The sequence below is a fragment of the Zootoca vivipara genome, chromosome 6 (assembly GCF_963506605.1).
Source record: "Zootoca vivipara chromosome 6, rZooViv1.1, whole genome shotgun sequence".
NCBI lineage: Eukaryota > Metazoa > Chordata > Lepidosauria > Squamata > Lacertidae > Zootoca > Zootoca vivipara.
The window spans coordinates 24,447,222-24,465,840 of NC_083281.1; the positions used below are offsets into that span (position 1 = coordinate 24,447,222).

Below are 18,619 nucleotides of genomic sequence, written 5' to 3' on the forward strand. Positions count from 1 at the left end.
TCCCCTATGAATAGCACCTTCTGGGGTTCATGAGTGGGAGAATGGCATTATGCTCATGTATAATGCACCTGTTTGGCCACTGTGGGAGAAGGAGGCTGGACTTAAAAGCCTTTGGCCTGATCTAACTGGGCTTTTCTTTTGTACTCATTCAAGCACATGGAAATTGCTTGAAATGAGCCTTTTAAATCAGATGTAGAACCTGCCAGCTCTTTCCTGTAACTTCAGATGACTCACCTAAGGAAACAGCCAAGTGTAATTGCTATGCCAGTTCCACCAGATCCGGAACCATTACTGTCTCTCCTTGCATTTGAGAATGCATCTCCTTATGTGGTCATTTTTTTATCTGAGTTTTCTTCCAGGGGGCCACTGATTCCTGGAAATATCCTCAGCTTGCAAAAATGCATGCAAACATTTGTTTCACCTTGTGTGCCTAACCAAATAGATTGGCGGAGAAAGTTCCTTCCTTGCTTGTCCCCCCTAAAAATAATAGAACTAGGCACAAGGGTGACTATAACTAGGGACAGGGGTTAAGTTCAGTTCAGTTCAATTAACATTTTAATGGTGGTGACTGGTCCCCTTTGGGACTGGTGGGGCTGGAGACAGGGTGTGCCACAGCAGATGGACCCAGAGCCATTGGCAGGTGGAACTAACTAATAAGTTATTCACACCATCAATTGAAAGCATTCTGATACCACTTTGTGCAGTCATGGCTTCCCCCAAAGAATTCTGAGAGCTGTTATTTGCTAAGGCTGCTGAGAGTTATTAGAAGCCCCCTATTCCCCTTGCAGTTACCATTCTCAGAGTAATTTAACAATCAATCCCATTTCCCAGGGAATGCTGGGAATTGCAGCTTTGAGAGAGGAATAGGGGGGTCTCTTAACAACTCAACACCCTTACCAAACAACAGCTCCCAGAATTCTTCGGGGGAAGCCATGACTGTGTAAATTGGTATCCTACTGCTTTTAATTTATGGTGTGAATGTAGCCTTAGGCAGCAGATGACAGAAATGGAATCAGAAACAATGGGGGGAGTGTTTTCCATTTTCAGTGCTGATGTCTAACTGGATTTTCTGTACAGTGGTACCTCGGGTTAAGAACTTAATTCGTTCCGGAGGTCCGTTCTTAACCTGAAACTGTTCTTAACCTGAAGCACCACTTTAGCTAATGGGGCCTCCCACTGCCACTGTGCCGTTGCTGCGCAATTTCTGTTCTCATCCTGAAGCAAAGTTCTTCACCCGAGGTACTATTTCTGGGTTAGTGGAGTCTGTAACCTGAAGCGTTTGTAACACGAAGCGTATGTAACCTGAGGTACTATTACTGGGTTAGTGGAGTCTGTAACCTGAAGCATCTGTAACCTGAAGCGTATGTAACCCGAGGTAGCACTGTATATAGAAAGGAGGCAGTGACATCTTGGTTTTCACAGCAAAAGAGCCCAACATCTGGAGGCTCACAGATATAATGGCTCAGTTAACACAGAGCACAAGTTGTCTCTTCCATGGGAGCTGTCCATGGTCCTGGATGACGAAACTTGCACTTGCTGAGTGCTGCGAACTATTGCCAAACCTTCTTCCTCCAGACTCCACCATGGGCTTATCATCACCATGCTTCCAAAGCCTAAGGAAGGGGAATTGACTGCCCTGGGGAGCTTTGGGACTCTTTCACCAGAAGCATTTAAGTGGAGGCCAGATGACACTTCGCTAAGGTCCTGTAATTGTATCCTTCATTATAGAGCCATTGTGTAGTGGATTGTACTGTTCAACTCTCATGATTTTTTGTTTAGGCAAGCAGAAGTTACATGTGTTTTATCTCATTTTAGCTTCTGTTGATTTCAATAATCTTTTGAATATTTCTTAAATACCTGGTTTTATTAATAATTTTATATTTTTATTTTATATTTTTGTGAAGTTTTTCTTACTATCCAGCAGTATATAAATTCTGTTAGATTAAATCAATTAAATAAGAAAATCCAGTCATTGCCAAATGCATCAGGAGCAGGGGAAAGGTTAAAAAAATAAAAATAAATCAAACAGCACCTCTGCTGAAATCAGAATCTAGCCACGGCATGGAATTTCACACCAGGGTTGTGATACAAAGAAATATAAAGCCCCATTCCTAACCTCCCATTTTGCCGTGAGCTCCTGTTACAGAACAGAGAGGAATCTGCTTCAAAATAATAGGACTGCTGCTGTTAGTTGAGATCAGGCTACAGTAGCAACAATTGACAAAGAATCAGGAAATGTTTTAAACTAAACCTCTTCATTAAGGTCACATTCACACCATACATTTAAAGCACAAAGGTACCACTTTAAACAGTCACATCTTCCCCCAAAAGCATCCAGGGAAAAGAAGTTTGTTACAGGTGCTGAGAATTTTCAGGAGACCCCTAGTTTAACAATCAATAAATTGTAGCTCTCTAAAAGGAATTGGGGTCTCCTAACAACCTTCAGCACTCTTAAGAGACTACAGCTCCCAAATTTTTTTGGGTGAAGCTGTGTGGTCTCATAGTGCTTTTCAATGTATGGTGTGAATGTGGACCGAATCACTACAATTCTGTCACAGCTTGAGTTTTGCTGTGCTTTAGCTGATGCTAGACACGCACGCACAGAAATGTCAGTTTTAATTGAGTGGAGTCCCAGCAGAGCTGCTTTCAAATAAAAAGAACTATCCAAAGGCAGCACCTTCTCCCCTGTACTGCTTCTCCAAAGACCTCTCCTGGCCTGAGATGGGAAGAAGGAAGAGTGTGTGGAATTGTCCAGAGCTACCTTAGCAATGGATGCATCTATTTCAAATGAAGAAACAGGGGGGCAATGAAGACCAAAAGCCTGACAGAATGCAGTGACTGAAGCTCTGCTTGCCCAGTAAACACTGCAGTGAGGCACAAATCATCAGCGTCAATAGCAGATGGCCAGGATGATGGAAAGGCAATGTCACCTGACTGACAGGTGGGCATGGTTTGTAAAGAAAAAGAAAACAAAATGGCCTCATGGGCCATTTGAAGGGGCAAGGGGCAATCCTTATTAGGCTGATGGGCCAGCTATTCCCTAGCCCAGATGGTGTGGTACATCTGGAGGGTGTCACATTGACTAGCCTTGAGCTAGCCAGTGTGGATGGTGGGGGGGAATTCCTTCCTCACCTACCCCTCATCCCCAAATGAACAGAAGCAGACAGAGAGTGTTTGTCGGTACTCTTTTCTCCCTCCCGGTATCATTTTTTTATTCATTTCCATTCAGCCAATCATACAGGAGGACAAAAACAGTTGAAAAGCCAAAGGAGCAAGTTCAAAGAAGATGGCATGCGAGCAAGTAATGCGGTGGAAGCGTTCTTTCATGCTGAGCTGCTGCACGTGGTCCGTTAGAAGAGGATGTTCTTCAGCAGGAGCCCAGAGAGGGCCAGGAGGAGCGATGCAGAAGGTGAAGGGGCCTTGCTACACTCAATTTCATTAACTGTGCCCCTATAGTGATCAGTTGCAGGCTTCCCTTTCAGGCTTTTAAAAGAATCACACACAGCCTTCTTCTCACACTTCTTAGCGACACGGAACACCCCTGGATGTAGAAAACAAAGATGAGTTATCCTCAGAATCAACGTTCCAAGCCATTATGGCCCAATAGCATGCTCAAGGCGGTGAACAAAATCAGAGCCGCGCGAAATAATCACAAGAACATGTGTTATTCTACTTGCAGCCAGATATGATGGTGTTGTGTGAATTTATTGCAAAGGCTCCTCAGGATGTTTCTAAGAAACGGGACACACAGGGCCAGTCCAAGACATTGTGGCACCTGAGGCAAAACCACAAAATGGTGGCAGTATCCCCCCCCCCAGCCAGGGAAGAAACACACCACTGTGACGGCAACAGCAGATGACACTTTCCTTGGAGGCCAGATCTGCTGCCCATGTGGAGTCTAGTGCCTGAGGCTGTCACTTCACCTTGCCTCATGGGTGAGCCAGCCCTGAAGATGTACTACACCCCCACTTTGAGACTAGGTTGGGTGTTTCTGTCATATTGCTGCTGGTTGTGGGTTTTTCAAAATCAATCTTATTTTTATTGTAAGAACAGAAGAAGGATCCCCCTGGGTGAAGCCAAAGTCCTTCCTTCTGTTCCTACCAAGGCCAATCAGATTCCTATGGGTAGACCAGAAGCAAGAGATGGATGCAACAGCACTTTCCCAACATGTTGTCCTCAGCAACTGATATTCAGATGCATGCTGTCTCTGACACTGGAGGTATTAGATATATGTCATATCTAGTAGCTGTGGGAAAGCTGTATGCACAATGCATTTTCTTAATCCCCCTTTAAATGGGGCAGCTGTCCCAGTTGGTAGCCATTACTGCATCAAGGAAGCAAATCCCACAATTTAACTATGGACTATACAACTTTCCCGTATGGGGCAAATTTAAGATGTGCGCTGTTGTTTGGGGATTTAAAATTGATGGTGCATTGTGCATTGAGACATCTTACTGGAAGCAAGTTTGAGAAGGGTTGACCCTAAAGATTGCTAATAAATATCCCATAAAAGGATCCTTAAGTGCATTACCGTACTTTCTTTGTGGTCATGGGGTGGGGAAAATATTTCTGCATCAATTCCAGCTATTAATGGCTGTGGATCACTCCCCATTCCCAGGTGCCAGTTCCTTTTTATGTGTTTGTGTGGAATGAGTCTGCAGTTGGGGAGACTGATTGCAAATATGACTAAGGGGAAGGGGGATCTTTTTCTCTTTCTTGTCTTTTCTTTTCGTTAAAGTGTCGTTCAAGCTGTCAGCAGCAAAAGGCAGAGTTCTGCGGGAAAGCAGAACGACTGTGGCATTAGCCAAATCTCTGCTCCTACACCGCCAATAGGGGGCAAATGGTAAGAATGATCATGATAGCGGCAATGAAAGGAGGAAAGAAGCCGAGAATGTTTTTTGCCCAGGGGTGGAAAGAAGAAAGAACCCCATTGAAAGAAGAGTGGATAATGAAGATGATGGACTATGCAGAAATGGCAAGGCTGACTGGGAAGATCAGGCACCAAGAGGATAATAAATTTGACAAAGAATGATTTCATATAAGGCAGCCTCCTATGTTCAAGAATAAAATTGGGCATGTCTTTGAAGCAAAAGGCAGGTGAGCCAACCTTGAATCCATATATGTCAGTGCCCTTCCAAACATCGGTGGCCCCACCAAACAGTTGTCCTCTCTTCCCTGATGGAGAAGGTGTGGCCTTGCAAGTATTGTTGGGGCTCCATCTCCCATCAGCTTCAGCCAGCATGGTTGAGGGTCAGGGGTGCTGGCTGTTGGAATTCATGAACATCTGGATGACCATAGATTCCCCATCACATTCAACCATCGCTACACCCACTAGGCTACTTCATATATTCCCGAGGATAATGCACAGCACAGTGTTACCATTGGCTGAGAAAGACTTAGGCTCCCTCTCACTTACCGCTTGTGACTTCAGTCACTAAATGTAAGCAGACATCATTCTTATCTTTACAAGTCTCCTTTTGTCCAGTGCAAGTTTTAGCGTCTCTTTCGCATACTTCACAGTCCAAAGAGCTAGCTGGGGAAAGGGAATAAAAAAAGGGGGGGTGTAAAATAAAGCCACAAATGATGACACAATTGAGCAATTAACTAACTGCCTTTTGATGGGAGATGAGTGATGGCATTATGCCATAGGTGCCAACTTCCAGATTGAAAAATCCGGGATTGGAGCTGCACGGAACTGGAAGTCGCACTGCGGCCATTTTGGAACTGGGCAGAGTAGCACTGGAAGTTGCTTCTACGCATCCTCTGCCCATTTCCAAAATGGCCACAGCACCATAAATCGCTTCTGCGCATGTCCAGAAACTCCAGACATGCGCAGAAGGAGCCTCCCTGGGCCAGTAAGAATCCGGGGGATTTCCGGGGGGGGGGTGTTTAAATCCGGCCTGCCAGCGGGAAACAGTGTAAAAAATGGGGGTTTCCTGGGGAATATGGGAGACTTGGCAGCTATGCATTATGCTCTGCCCTTTAAACCACTCACATATTTTAGTTCTTTCCCCTCTTCTCACCACTAGGAATAAAGTGGGGAAGTCTTTAATTTGCACTAAAATATAATGCAATCCTGTATGGTAATCTTACTATGGGATTACTATGGTAATCCCAGCCCTCCTCCTGGAAAACAACCCAGTACATACATTATTATGTATGTGCATAATACATACATACATTGTTATGGCAAACATTATGATGCCCTAACATTTGCCCTTTTTTTCCTTTTCCCATTGGGAGGAACAGCAGAACAGAAATCCACCCCAGCACCTAGCCGAGCAGGGTCATCTGGTGCTGCTGACTTGCATCTAGGAAATAACTAAGTGTCTACTTAGAAGAAAGCCGCACTGAGTTCAGTGGGCCTTACTCCCAGGTAAGGGTGTGTGGAGCGATAGTGTTTATCTAGGCAGCCAGGGCTCCTCTGGATGATAAGATCTTTTTGCACCTGGTCAGTGAGGACCACTTGCTTTTTAAAATTATCCCATATATTACTTATTGGGGTGCCACTGCTCCCTGTCCCTCCGACTATGCCCATGGGGAGCACAGGAAGAAAACAAGGTTGGAAGGGGGCCACGGTCGGAAGAAGGTTGGGAAACACTGGACTAGGTGATCCTTGTTCTTCCCTCCAACTCTACAATTCTCTGGGGTTTTTTTATTGTGGGGGGTGGAGACCCACACAGTCAAATTTTGAAGGCTAGGTCAAGGCTTTTGTGAAGTTCAAATTGGGCTAGTTCTCGTGAAAATGAACTGAATATCTCTCAGATCTCTAATTACCTCTAGCAAGAAGCACAAAAAAGAAGAGAAGTCCCAGGGCAGCCTGCATGGTGATGGAAAGTTTCTGTTTGAGGAAAGATGTTCCCTGGACCAAAATGTCTGCAAAAGAAAATAAGACGCAAAAGACATTCAGTGGGGAAGCAGGCACATTCCTAAGAAAAGAAGTTGAAGATGTCGCTGAAAAGCACCAGAAAAACCCTGAATGGCTACAAAGTCCTTATGCTGGCTGATATATGTCCACGTTTCCTCAGATACAATCCCTGATCTTCCAGAATTGGAAATCCTACCCAGAGGTTCCTCACTTTGGAAAACGATGTCATAGAATCATAGAATTGTAGAGCTAGAAGGGACCCCAAGGGTCATCTAGTTCAACCCCCCGCAATGCAGGAATCTCAGCTAAAGCATCCATGACAGATGGCCACCCAACCTCTGCTTAAGAACCTCCAAGGAAGGAGATGCAAAGCAAGTAGAAAAGAACTGAATAAGCCTGCACATTGTTCTTTGTGCTTTCAGTAATGATGAAGGTGACATATTTCAGAAGCAACCCAATTCCTGTGAAGTTTAGATTCCTGCATTGCAGGGGGGTTGGACTAGATGGCCATTGGGGTCTCTTCCAATTCTATGATTCGATGAACTTTCTGGAATGGTGGGCATTTTTCATTCTGTTCTGGAACAATGAATATCAAGGATATATAAAGCAGTATGTTTTTGAGCTAATGAAAGCACCTCTCGTTTGTATAGAGTTTATGACAGTGGGGTAAAAAAATGAATCAGTGTGTGTGTGTGTGTGTGTGTGTGTGTGTGTGTGTGTGTGTGTGTACGTACGTAAGTAAGGCTGTTGTCAAGCTGCAGTTGACAGGGCCACCAGTAGGTGGCCAACTTCAGTGTTATGGCAGAACAGCAGACAAGTAGGCAAGAAAGCCATGGCGGTGGCAGGCAGCCTAGGCAAGCTGTTTAGGGAATGGTTGCCAAACCACTGCCTGAAGCACTGCAGTGAGGTTTAATGGAGAGGAGAGGCTCTCCTGAAAGTCATTAGTTAATTACGGTAAATAAGAGGAAGCTCGTTCTCTCTCTCTGTGTGTGTGTGTGACTCTGTGTCGAAAGTAGTCTACTGTACAAAGGCAAAAAAACCCCCATTTGTTGCTCTGGCTACTTTTGCCTCTGCCACACCCATCACTGATATGTGGCCCACGGGAGGTTGCCCAGGAGAGAACGCGGCCCTAGGCCTTGCCTAGCCCTGCTAGAAACAGAACTGAGATCTAAAGAGCCCATCAACTCTGAACTGCTGTGATTTTTGCCCCTCGGCTACCAGCTGTGGCTACACCCATAACACATTAAGGTCAAGGTCTGCTGTCCCTACCTCTCTGCAGAGCCAACTTCTAGGGGCCGAGGTCCCTTCAGCCCCCCACCCCCATGCCCAGTTTTTTGACAGGGCTGTCCTCCCTCAAAGTTGATAGCCACTGCCATTCAAATGGTGTGCGCGCGCTGCATCATGTGATCGATTATGCAAGGTGAGCCTTACCTGCCCCCCATATTTTATTCAAGTTGCCAACCCTGCTCCAAATTCTACACTGGATCTCAGACCCAGACTGGGAAACCTGTGACCCTCTAGAACAGGGTTTCCCAAACTTGGGTCACCAGCTGTTTTTGAACTACCGTTCCCATCATCCCTGACCACTGGTCCTGCTAGCTAGGGATGATTGGAGTTGTAGTCCAAAAACAGCTGGAGACCTAAGTTTGGGGAACTGCTCTAGAGGATGTTGGACTCCATTTCCCAGCATCCCCTGCCATCATGGCCAATGATCAGGGAGGATGAGTTCCCAAGCTCTGCACAAGGTTCTGTTCAAGCAACCGTGGTTTTCGCTCTCTCCTACTCCTTTCTAGAGGCCGCTATTCATTTATTAAGGGGGAGATGCCCAGTTTTGCCAGTGTGTGGCTACCCTAAGCCAGAGGTTTGCTTGATTGTTATCATTTGTATAACCCCTGTTTCCTCCAAAGAGTTCAAGGTTGTGATATATCAAGGGCACCTCCCAAGTCCTACAGCAACTCTCTAACCACTACAATACACTGCTCCTCAAGCTGTGGTATTGCAAGCTTTCATTTAGGCAGCGCACAAAAAAGTGGTCAAACAGCCAAGAAAATCTCTGGCCCGTCTTGCCTTCCTAGAATTTGGCTCACAAACACACCCACATCCGTCGCATTAGAAAGGTATTGAAATACGATACAAATCATGCATGTTCTTCCATTTGTGGGACAAAAGTAGTTTATTAAGTAGCCTGCTGAGACCTCCAACAATTTCCAGGAGGTCCGCCAGGGTGGGGGAGCTTTAGCATCATTGTCCTAAACCTCCCCCCCCCCAAGTATGCAGCTTTCCCATAAATATGTTTTTGAAATGTAGAAATATTCAAAAAGGTTGTTTCTATTGATCAGGCATCCCCAAACTTCAGCCCTCCAGATGTTTTGGACTACAATTCCCATCTTCCCTGACCACTGGTCCTGTTAGCTAGGGATCATGGGAGTTGTAGGCCAAAACATCTGGAGGGCCGCAGTTTGGGGATGCCTGCTATTGATGAACACTGCTTGTGCCTTTACTGCTGTCTTCATTGTGTTATGATTACCAACCCCAGTAGATTTACAGCAAGGATGGGGAATCTCACATCCAGGGGGGTCAAATGCAGCTGGCTCCCCGTCTCTCTCTCTCTCTCTCTCCCTCTCCCCCCCCCCTTGGGACTTTCCCCAAGCCACACCCTTCAACCTCACATTGCTGGTGCTGCTCGCGGCTGTCTGCACCCTCACCCAACATGGTCACATGGCCCCTGGAAGGTTGCCTAAAAGGGAATGTGCCCCCTCAGTGTGAAATGGTATCTTCCTACCACATCCCTGATTTACAGGCTGCATTCTATACTTCATGCCTATCAATGAGCATTTATCTCTTACACTGCCAGCTCTGTCTGAGAAGGGGCTTTGCAGAACTATTTCACCCTTGTCTGCAAATCTCCTGCATAGGTGGTGTTTTTTGCCTATCCTCATCGTGAGTTCGTTTTCACGTTAGGGAGGCAGGAAGTTGGTTAATTCATTTAAAAATGATAATAATAACTCATGCATCCCTTTCCTTCAAGTAGCTCAAGGCAGCAGCATGTGCGATTTCTCTCCCCCTGTCCAATTTATCCTCACAACAATCCTGCAAAGTAGGTTGTGGTGAGAGATAATGACTAGCCCCGAGGGCACCCACAGTTGAGCTTCATGAGGGAGGGGGGAGCCCTGGTCTCTAGTCCCCCCCCCACAGCCACGCCCCAGCTGCAATGCTCCCACCTCAGTCAGACACCTCGTTCTGCGTAATGGGTAAAATAGCTCTTCCCTCCCCTCACTCTTGACTTTCATCCAGGCATCAGTCAGTAAAGAAGAGGCCTGGATGGGAGAGGAAGGACCTTGGGTGGGATTGTTTAGAAGAGATCAGAAGGGTCAGGCTCCCCAATGGTCAAACGCTGAAACACTGAGATGCAGCAGGAGGCCAAAGTCGTGTGTTGAAATGATGTCACTCCCAGATTTGGAACCTCGAATTTGTGTTGCCCCAGAAATCATGACCCCCCCCCAAGTCTGTTCAGACACCCATAAGGTTTCTATATAAATATGGTTATGAATTAAAACTCTCTGTACACAGTATTTGGAAGTTCCCTAACATGGTTGCAAGCAGCAAATTTGTCTCCTCTCTCTCCCCAGCCCCTTGCCTTTGATGTCTCATTTTCTTCCTCTCTCCCAAACAGCCAATCAAGCCACAGATTCCATTCCAATTATCATTCAGAACCTCACAGAATGTTTAGCATCCTGCACCTTCTCTGAGGCCAGTATTCTGTGTGAGATTGTTTCATTTTCTCCTCATGCACAGATTACTGGAAACTTACAGAATTTCTTTTTTAAAAAATAGAACAAACTCCCAACTGTGCATGATGAACAACGGGGAGCAGGCAACTCCCCAACGCCAGCCTGTAAAACATTGTCATCTCCCCCTTTAAAAAGCAACAGCATTCACTTGGAGCCAAATGAGGCATCTCCTTTTTTTCCTTTCTTTCTTGCAAACCAAATGCAAAAGCCTCCAACTTGCTTTGGAAAGGAAGCTGCCTCATGTTGAGCCAGACCTTTGGTCCACCTAGATCAGTGTTGTCTACACTGACTGGCAGCAGCTCTCCAGGGTTTGGGGCAATCATGAATTGATTTATCAGCAGAGGCAGAGGTATTAATTAGACCCTTTTAAGTATTTGATTATTGAGCAGAGGAGATGCCAGGGATTGAACCTGGGGCTTTGGGGCATACAAAGCAGATGCTCTGTCACTCAGCCACAACCATTTTGTTGTGAGCCTTCATGGGGGGGGGAGTATCTCCCCATTCATGGAATCATAGAATCTTTGACCTGGAAGGGACCCAAGAGTCATCTAGTCCACCCCCTGCAATGCAGGAACCTCAGCTAAAGCATCCATGATAGATGGCCACCCAACCTCTGCTTTTAAATACTCCAGGGAAGGAGAGTCCCTTCTTTCCAGCCCCACCCAAACAGCTGGGGAGTGTTCAGCAGTTGGCAGGTGCCAGTCAACAAGCTATTCCAGAGACCAGGTTTTCATCATCATTGCTGTTCCTGCTTTCATATATTAGCAGGGGGGATGCTAATCAATTTGCAAATTGGAAAGTGCTGCAGCTTGCTTATTCTTATGCTGGATGAGAGGGCAATCTCGAGAGGAATATAGGTTTTAATGGTAGCATGTGGTGAATTTTCAGGGATAATGGAAGGCTCGGAAGCCACCCACCCCACCTTAGGCCCTAAAGTCTTCCATGCCAAGCAGTCGAAAGTACTCACCAGCACCTATGAAGGAGGCAGAACCAATTCCAAACGTTGTCCAGAGCTGGGAGCTGAGCTTCTTTAGAATCCTTGATTACACCAAGGTCTCCTCTCACTGTCTGATACAACTGAGAATGTTTTGCAGAATAGAGACGTATTTTTCTTCCCCAGAAAGGGGGAGGAGCAACACACCAGCTGCTCCGCCCTCCGCCTTGCCCCTGCTCCCCATCAAAGTGACTCGGGCCAAATGAGGGCGGTTTCAATGAAATTTCTATTTTTTAAAAAAGGCCTAAGTGAGGAAGCTGTGTGTACCTCTATTCTGGTGAGATGCTAAGCAACTCCAGGAAATCTCCAATGCAGAATCGAGGTCTGGACATAGCAAAGAAAACATTGGGAGACACGCCAAAGCAATGCCCATCCTCCCCAGCCTTGACCCAACTTGGGATCCTTTCCAAAGTGTCAGTGCAGAGGCTGCAATATTTTTATTTATTATTATTTTGGTTCTGCAGTTTATTAGAGAAAGGGCTTCCCACTTCACCGCCGCTTGCTGCTAACAGCAAAAGACTTCCTGGAGTGGTCTGTTTTCAGATTGTTTTTGGCACAGGCCGCAATACTGTGTGCCAATTCAATTTAGCTAAAACCTTGGTTGTTTTTAAAGCAACTGTCTGTCTACCTGACCTCCTCGGCTAGCGGGGGGAAATGATTTATTCCTCCAGTGGCCGCCAGGATTGATGGTGGATAGGCATGCATATATTACTGGATCCAGCAATAATGGGCTATGCCCCGTCCATTATTGGCTGTGTCTTGCAGAGAGAGAAAATTGTTGCACGCACTCCAGTCTATGAGCTCTGAGAGACTTTGGGGGGGGGTGTGCTTACCCAGCTGACTGCTTTCCTTGGAATGAAGATGAATAGAGATTATGGTATCTTGAGGATATGTGGTTCTATTCACACACATATATAACATGTGTTACATGCCTCTCCAATCTCCGAGCGGTGCAAGATTCCAGGGGTCTCAAGCACTTGCCTAGAGTTTGTGTTTCCTCTTGGGAATGAGCCACAGCAGAGACTGTGGTGTCCTTCTAATATATATTCATGCATATATACAACCTGAGCCTATAATTGGGAGGCTCACAGCATTAAACACTCCAAAAAGTTCCTGTTTCTCCAATTGCTACAGCCTTGGATGCAAAAAGAAATCCACCATCATGCTCTCTCCCTTGCCAGCTTGCCGCATTTTACCAACTGCAACCTTCTTCCCCTAAATCAGGGGTCTGCAACCTGCGGCTCCGGAGCCGCATGTGGCTCTTTTACACCTTTGCTGCGGCTCCGGAGCGGATACGAGGGGAGGAGGCGCACGGTGCCCACCGCCGCCGGAGTACACAGCTGCGGCGGCGCGCTGTGCGCCTGCGCCCCGCATCCGCCGGAGTCCACAACTCCGCTGTGCGCGTGCGCTGTGCAAAAAGGACGCAAGGTGACATTAGCAGCCCGGGGAGCGTGGTCGGCCCCCTCCCCGCCGCATTTCTGCAGCCAATAGGCTCACGGGGGCGGGGGCAGAGTTATTTATTTTTTAAAACGGGCGCGCTTCTTCCCGCCCAGCAGCAGAAAAGGCTTGTGGGCTCGGAGCGCCTGTTTGCTGCTGCTGCTCCTGCCTGCGGCCTGCCTGTGGCCTCCTGCCGGCCTGGTCAGGAGATTGAGGTAGATGTATTAATCAATGGGTTGATTCAATATGAGGAAATTTTATAAGTTCACTTGATGGGAGCAACACACATGAAACCATACAGGTGTCCTAATAAGGGAGTCAGAGTTTTGCCCATTCACAGTAATCAAGGCAGCCCAAACTCAAAGTTATTTTTATAATGACAAGGATGACATTGGGCCCTCATTATTAATTATTATTTACATCAGGCACTGATTATGATTTATGGTACACTGGGGCCCTGATTAATTTTCTATGGCATTTTGGGGCATTGATTATTGGGCATAACAAATTTTGCTATGGGGCCCTCTGATTTCTAATTACGTCCCTGTTTTGCGGCTCCCAGTTTATTTATTTTTCTTCGGAAATGGGTCCAAGTGGCTCTTTTTGTCTTAAAGGTTGCAGACCCCTGCCCTAAATCATATAACCACCACTGCAATCCGAAAACCCAACCCTCAGAACTCTGGCATTGTCTTCTGGCTGACTTTCAGTTGAAGGAGGGGCTCACACCCACCTGCTGTCTGGCACCAAGTCTTTGCTTTGTTAATCACCCATTACCTTCCTTTTGTTCACTTAATGGCTCTTCTCCAGGCGATTTCCTGAACTCAGGAAGTTGGCCTGCCTTATATTTTAACATGCACAAAAAATCCCTGCCTGGTACTCAGGTTAAGATCCCAAGCATTGATTAAATTCAAACTCCTACTGGATGCAGGAATTTGGGGGTCGGGTCTGGCACTCCCAAACTCATAACACGAGCGTAGGATGGAGGGGCTCACACCATTAACAGTCCTCCCCATTAAGTTCCCGGGGAAGCACCAAACTCAGCTTTTGAACCCAGCACAGAATAGACATGTCTCTGTGTACCTCTCTTGCCCTCATTTCAAGGAAACCAAATCATGGGTTAATGCCTGGAACTCCTGGGATCTCACATCACTTTGAGGTTGGGGCAGTGTGCAACACTATCTTGGTGTGCATTGAGGAAGGGAAGTCACAGCTCGGCGGAGCGAAAAGCTGAGATGGGGAAATTTAAGGTGAAATGTAATTAGTTTCTTGTTGTTGTAATTTAATAAAAATTATTTTTTTAAGAGAGAGAGAGAGAACAGAGATAATAGGTTTGAGCCAAGAAAGTGAGGACGCATGATAAGGCAAAACGACCTGATAATCAACCAGAGATCAGGGGGATATGAGAGAACTGAGAAAACTGACAGATATCAGCTAGAGCAAAAAATGTGAACCCTACCAACCAAATAAAGGGTGTTATGGTGTAATGGAGTACCCATGAGTACATTGAGCTTAGGCAAGAAGCCTGTCTATTTATTTTTTTCCATTACTTATATTTACTAATTGATATTATTAGCAAGTGCATAAAGTCAAAGGGATGTGTGTTCAGATGAAAATGAGAAGACATTTGGCATTACTTACTGCAACGTCCACTGTATGCAAACCCAAGAAATCAATTTATATAACTCCTTACTAGCTGACCCGGCCACACGTTGCTGTGGTTCTTTCCTGTGATCCCCCCCCCGTCCCGATCCATGACATATCCTGCCCCTCCTCCCTCCACCCTGGCTCATCCCTGTGTTTCTGTAGGATACCCTTCCCTCTGCTGTCCCTGGGGAGTGTTGGCCCCTCCCCCCTGTATCTCCATACCTTGGTCCCCACCCTTCGAAAAGGAACTGTCAGCTTCTAGGTTCTATTTCCCAGCATGCACTTTTGTCTGAGCCTTCTGTTGTCCCTGGGGAGTGTTGGCACCTCCCCCATATATCTCCATACCTTGGCCCCCACCCTTGGAGAAGGAACTGTTAGGTTCTGGGATCTATTTCCCAGCATGCACTTTTGTCTGAGCCCTCTGTTGTCCCTGGGGAATGTTGGCCTCTCCCCCATGTATCTTCCTACATTGGCCCCCACCCTTGGAGAAGGAACCTACCTCCACTTGGCAATGTTGGGCCTTGTTGCTGGAAAAGGCCTGTTTTCAGTTGAAACAAAATAAAAATATTCCTTCCAGCAGCACCTGAAAGACCAACTAAGGTGCTGCTGGAAGGAATTTTTTTATTTTGTTTCGACTACGTCAGACCAACACAGCTACCTACCTGTTTTCAGTTGGTTTGGTCTTCAACACCTCTGCCCATAGCTGCCAAGTTATCCCTTTTTTTAAGGGATTTTCCCTTATGCTGAATAGGCTTCCTCGCGAGAAAAGGGAAAACTTGGCAGCTATGCCTCTGCCGGATGGATGGATGTATGTGAGTGGTGGATCTCGTGGTGGAGGCGGCGTTCGTGGGTTGCTGTGCGTTAGTCTGTCAAATGGAGGGTGATAGGCCCCCTTCAGATCCCCCTGAGCCTCAGAGTCCCCCTGTTTTACAGGATCTCATGGCGGAGGCGGGGTTTGTGGGTGTGGCGTGTTGTGGTGGCTGATCCCTGTGACTGCCCCCACGTGTCCCGATCCATGATCTATTCTGTTTGCCCCCCCCCCTCCGTGAGCGGCATATCTCATGACGTTTTGAAGGATGGTATTTATTTTTGTCTTGTGGTTATTTGGTGGGGGATTTTTTTTTGGGGGGGGGTAGTGGTGCTAAATTGTAAAGTAAAAACCCCTGCGACCTGTGATTCATGCACTTGTCCTCTTTTTTTTCCCCGGGCCTAGTGGGGGCCTGGCAGGGGGCTGCATAAAACAAAGGCCGTGCTGCGACCTGCGATCCGGGCACTCGCCCTCCCCCCCAGGCATAGTGGGGGCCTAGCAGCCTGGCAGGGGCCTAGGGGTCTGATAATGGCCGCCTTGTTGGTTTCAGTTGCTTGGTTGATGATGTCATTTGGTTTGTGGGTGTGGCTTAGATTTCACAGGAAGGGAGGGGGTGGAGGAGGGTATAATGCCACTTGAGGGCGCTGTTTGACTTGGTGGAAAACCAGGTTTCTACCTGCCCAGATGTGAGATGTCAGGGATTTTTGTCCCAACGCTCGGGGAGTGGCCTGGATCATTGTGTCAAAATTTTAGGACGGTCAAGCGGTTACGGAGAAAAGTTCGGCCGACACGTTCAAGATTTTTACATTTGTATATATATATATATACAAAATTGTCATTAAATTTTATGTCTTACCATTTCAAATAAACATTTTATATCCTTAAGATAGCAATGACTTCCCTTCTTCTCTTTCCGTAGTTCATTTTGCATACATTACATCCCTGCATATTTCACAAAAACTATTCCAATCTGTTTTCCATTCTTACATCCGTCAAAGCTTATGGACACTGTTGAATTTATCTCAATGCTGCCAGCATTTTCAGCTGTACACAGTTATTTTCCATATACTCAATCAATGTTTTCCAATCTTCTTTAAACGTATGTTTGCTCTCTTTTTCTATATGTTAAGTCTGCAAGTTGTTCATATTCTGTCAACTTAAGTTGCCAATCTTCTTTAGCTGAGACCTCTCTCACTTTCCATTTTGGGGCTAACAAAACACAGGCTGCAGTTGTTACATACATAAATACTGTATATTCCTGCGTATAAGACTACTTTTTAACCCAGGAAAATCTTCTCAAAAGTCGGGGGTCATCTTATACCCTGAGTCATATTTCTTATACAGCGAGTATATCCCAAACTCTATATTTTAACTGGAAAAGTTGGTGGTCGTCTTATACGCCCAGTCGTCTTATACGCCGGAATATACGGTAACCTTTTCTGACACCTGGGGATTTCAGTCTGACTGAAATTCCCAGTTTATACAATTTCTGTTCGTGAAGGAAACCAATTTAACCAGGGTGGGGGAGAGGTAATACAGCTGCTGAGTGACGCCGATGACTTTGTAACTTACAAAGTAGATCTCTATGCCTTGGCAACTAGGAAGAACTAGATAAACTAGCAGTCAACTGCAAAGGGCCCTTGGAGATTTAATTTCTCCATTTTATCCTATGTAACAAATAATTTTAGTAGATTTGACTGTGGTTTTACTGTACAGTGGTACCTCTGTTTATGAACACAATTGGTTCCGGAAGTCTGTTCATAAACTGAAGCGGACTTTCCCATTGAAAGTAATGGAAAGTGGATTAATCTGTTCCAGACAGTCCGTGGAGTACTTAAACTGAAGCGTTCATAAACTGAAGCGAACTTTCCCATTGAAAGTAATGGAAAGTGGATTAATCCGTTCCAGACGGGTCCGCAGAGTACTTAAACTGAAGCGTTCATAAACTGAAGCATGGGTGTAATTGGTTCCGGAAGTCTGTTCATAAACTGAAGCGTTCATAAACTGAAGCGAACTTTCCCATTGAAAGTAATGGAAAATGAATTAATCCGTTCCAGATGGGTCCGCGGTGTTCATAAACCGAAAATTCATAAACCGAGGTGTTCATAAACCGAGGTTCCACTGTATATGTAATGACTGTTGGGCGGTTTTGGATGATGCCATGGCCTTTGACAATGCAAATCGCCCTTCTCGTTGCCGCACGTCGCGGCACACCAGCCAGCGTCTCGCGGCACACTAGTGTGCCGCGGAACAGCGGTTGAGAAACGCTGGCTTAATGAAACCAATAAGTAGAACCTACAGGGAAATTTAGAGAACATTGTCAAGTTCAAACCCCTCTTAGATTCTATCCAGAGCAACCAATACTTTCATTGCTTCTCCCCCACACACACCAAATACAGTTTTGATCTGTCTTACCCTTATATTATAGCACATTTTCAATAAGCACTGATTTGGCAGGATAGCAGTTCTGTTAATGTACTTCAACTGAGCACAATGTACTCTTCTCTTAATTGAAGGTTATTCAGTCTCTGAATGCAATAAAAGCTGGAGGGATTCCAAATGGAAAAGAATATAATTTGCAGAGCGATCTAATCTGTGCCATTTCCAAAGCATTTACAGCAGCAGAGAGGAATCTGTAGCCCTCCAGACATAGCTGGACTACAACTCATTCCTGACCATTGGCAATACTAGCCAGGACTGATGGGAGCTGAAGTCCAACTACATTGGGAGGACCACAGGTTCTCCATCCCTGATTTATGGTAACACCACCAGTCCCTCAAACTGCAGCTTCACACAGTATTTGTTGAGATGGATCGGTTTTTTCACATGTCAGTTTTGCATGACTTCATTCATAACTCTGTTCCACCCTGTTTCCATATTAATCTGAATTTTTAAAAAAATCAATAAAAAAATCATATTTGTTTGTGCATTTAAATTAGGCATGAGAACTAGCCACAAATCCCAGTTTGGAAAAATTGAGCTTTATGCACCCTCATTCACCGTAATTGAGGTTGATGTGTCCATACCTTAGATAGATGGTAGATGATAGATCAGGCTTCCTCAACCTCGGCACTCCA

The 18,619-nt window shown here is 45.9% G+C and overlaps 1 protein-coding gene across 1 annotated transcript; it reads right to left on the reverse strand.

Annotated features, from left to right (window-relative positions):
- Positions 1-3,230: 3,230 nt before the first annotated feature.
- Positions 3,231-11,782, reverse strand: LOC118087823 (phospholipase A2 inhibitor gamma subunit B). Its single transcript, XM_035120835.2, has 4 exons — positions 11,627-11,782; positions 6,778-6,876; positions 5,417-5,533; positions 3,231-3,541 (listed from the first exon to the last, which is right to left on the reverse strand). Exons 2-4 carry the CDS (start codon positions 6,824-6,826, stop codon positions 3,351-3,353), a joined length of 357 nt encoding a protein of 118 aa, XP_034976726.2. The 5' UTR covers positions 6,827-6,876; positions 11,627-11,782; the 3' UTR covers positions 3,231-3,350.
- Between the last annotated feature and the right edge of the window lie 6,837 nt (positions 11,783-18,619).

Bases quoted from the DNA above. Each gene is read 5' to 3' on its own strand.
- LOC118087823 (XM_035120835.2), bottom strand. From the start codon at position 6,826: ATGCAGGCTGCCCTGGGACTTCTCTTCTTTTTTGTGCTTCTTGCTAGA. The intron at 5,534-6,777 runs GTAATTAGAGAT...CCCTTTCCCCAG, and splicing joins TTTTGTGCTTCTTGCTAGAG to CTAGCTCTTTGGACTGTGAA. The intron at 3,542-5,416 runs GTAAGTGAGAGG...TTCTACATCCAG, and splicing joins AGTGACTGAAGTCACAAGCG to GGGTGTTCCGTGTCGCTAAG.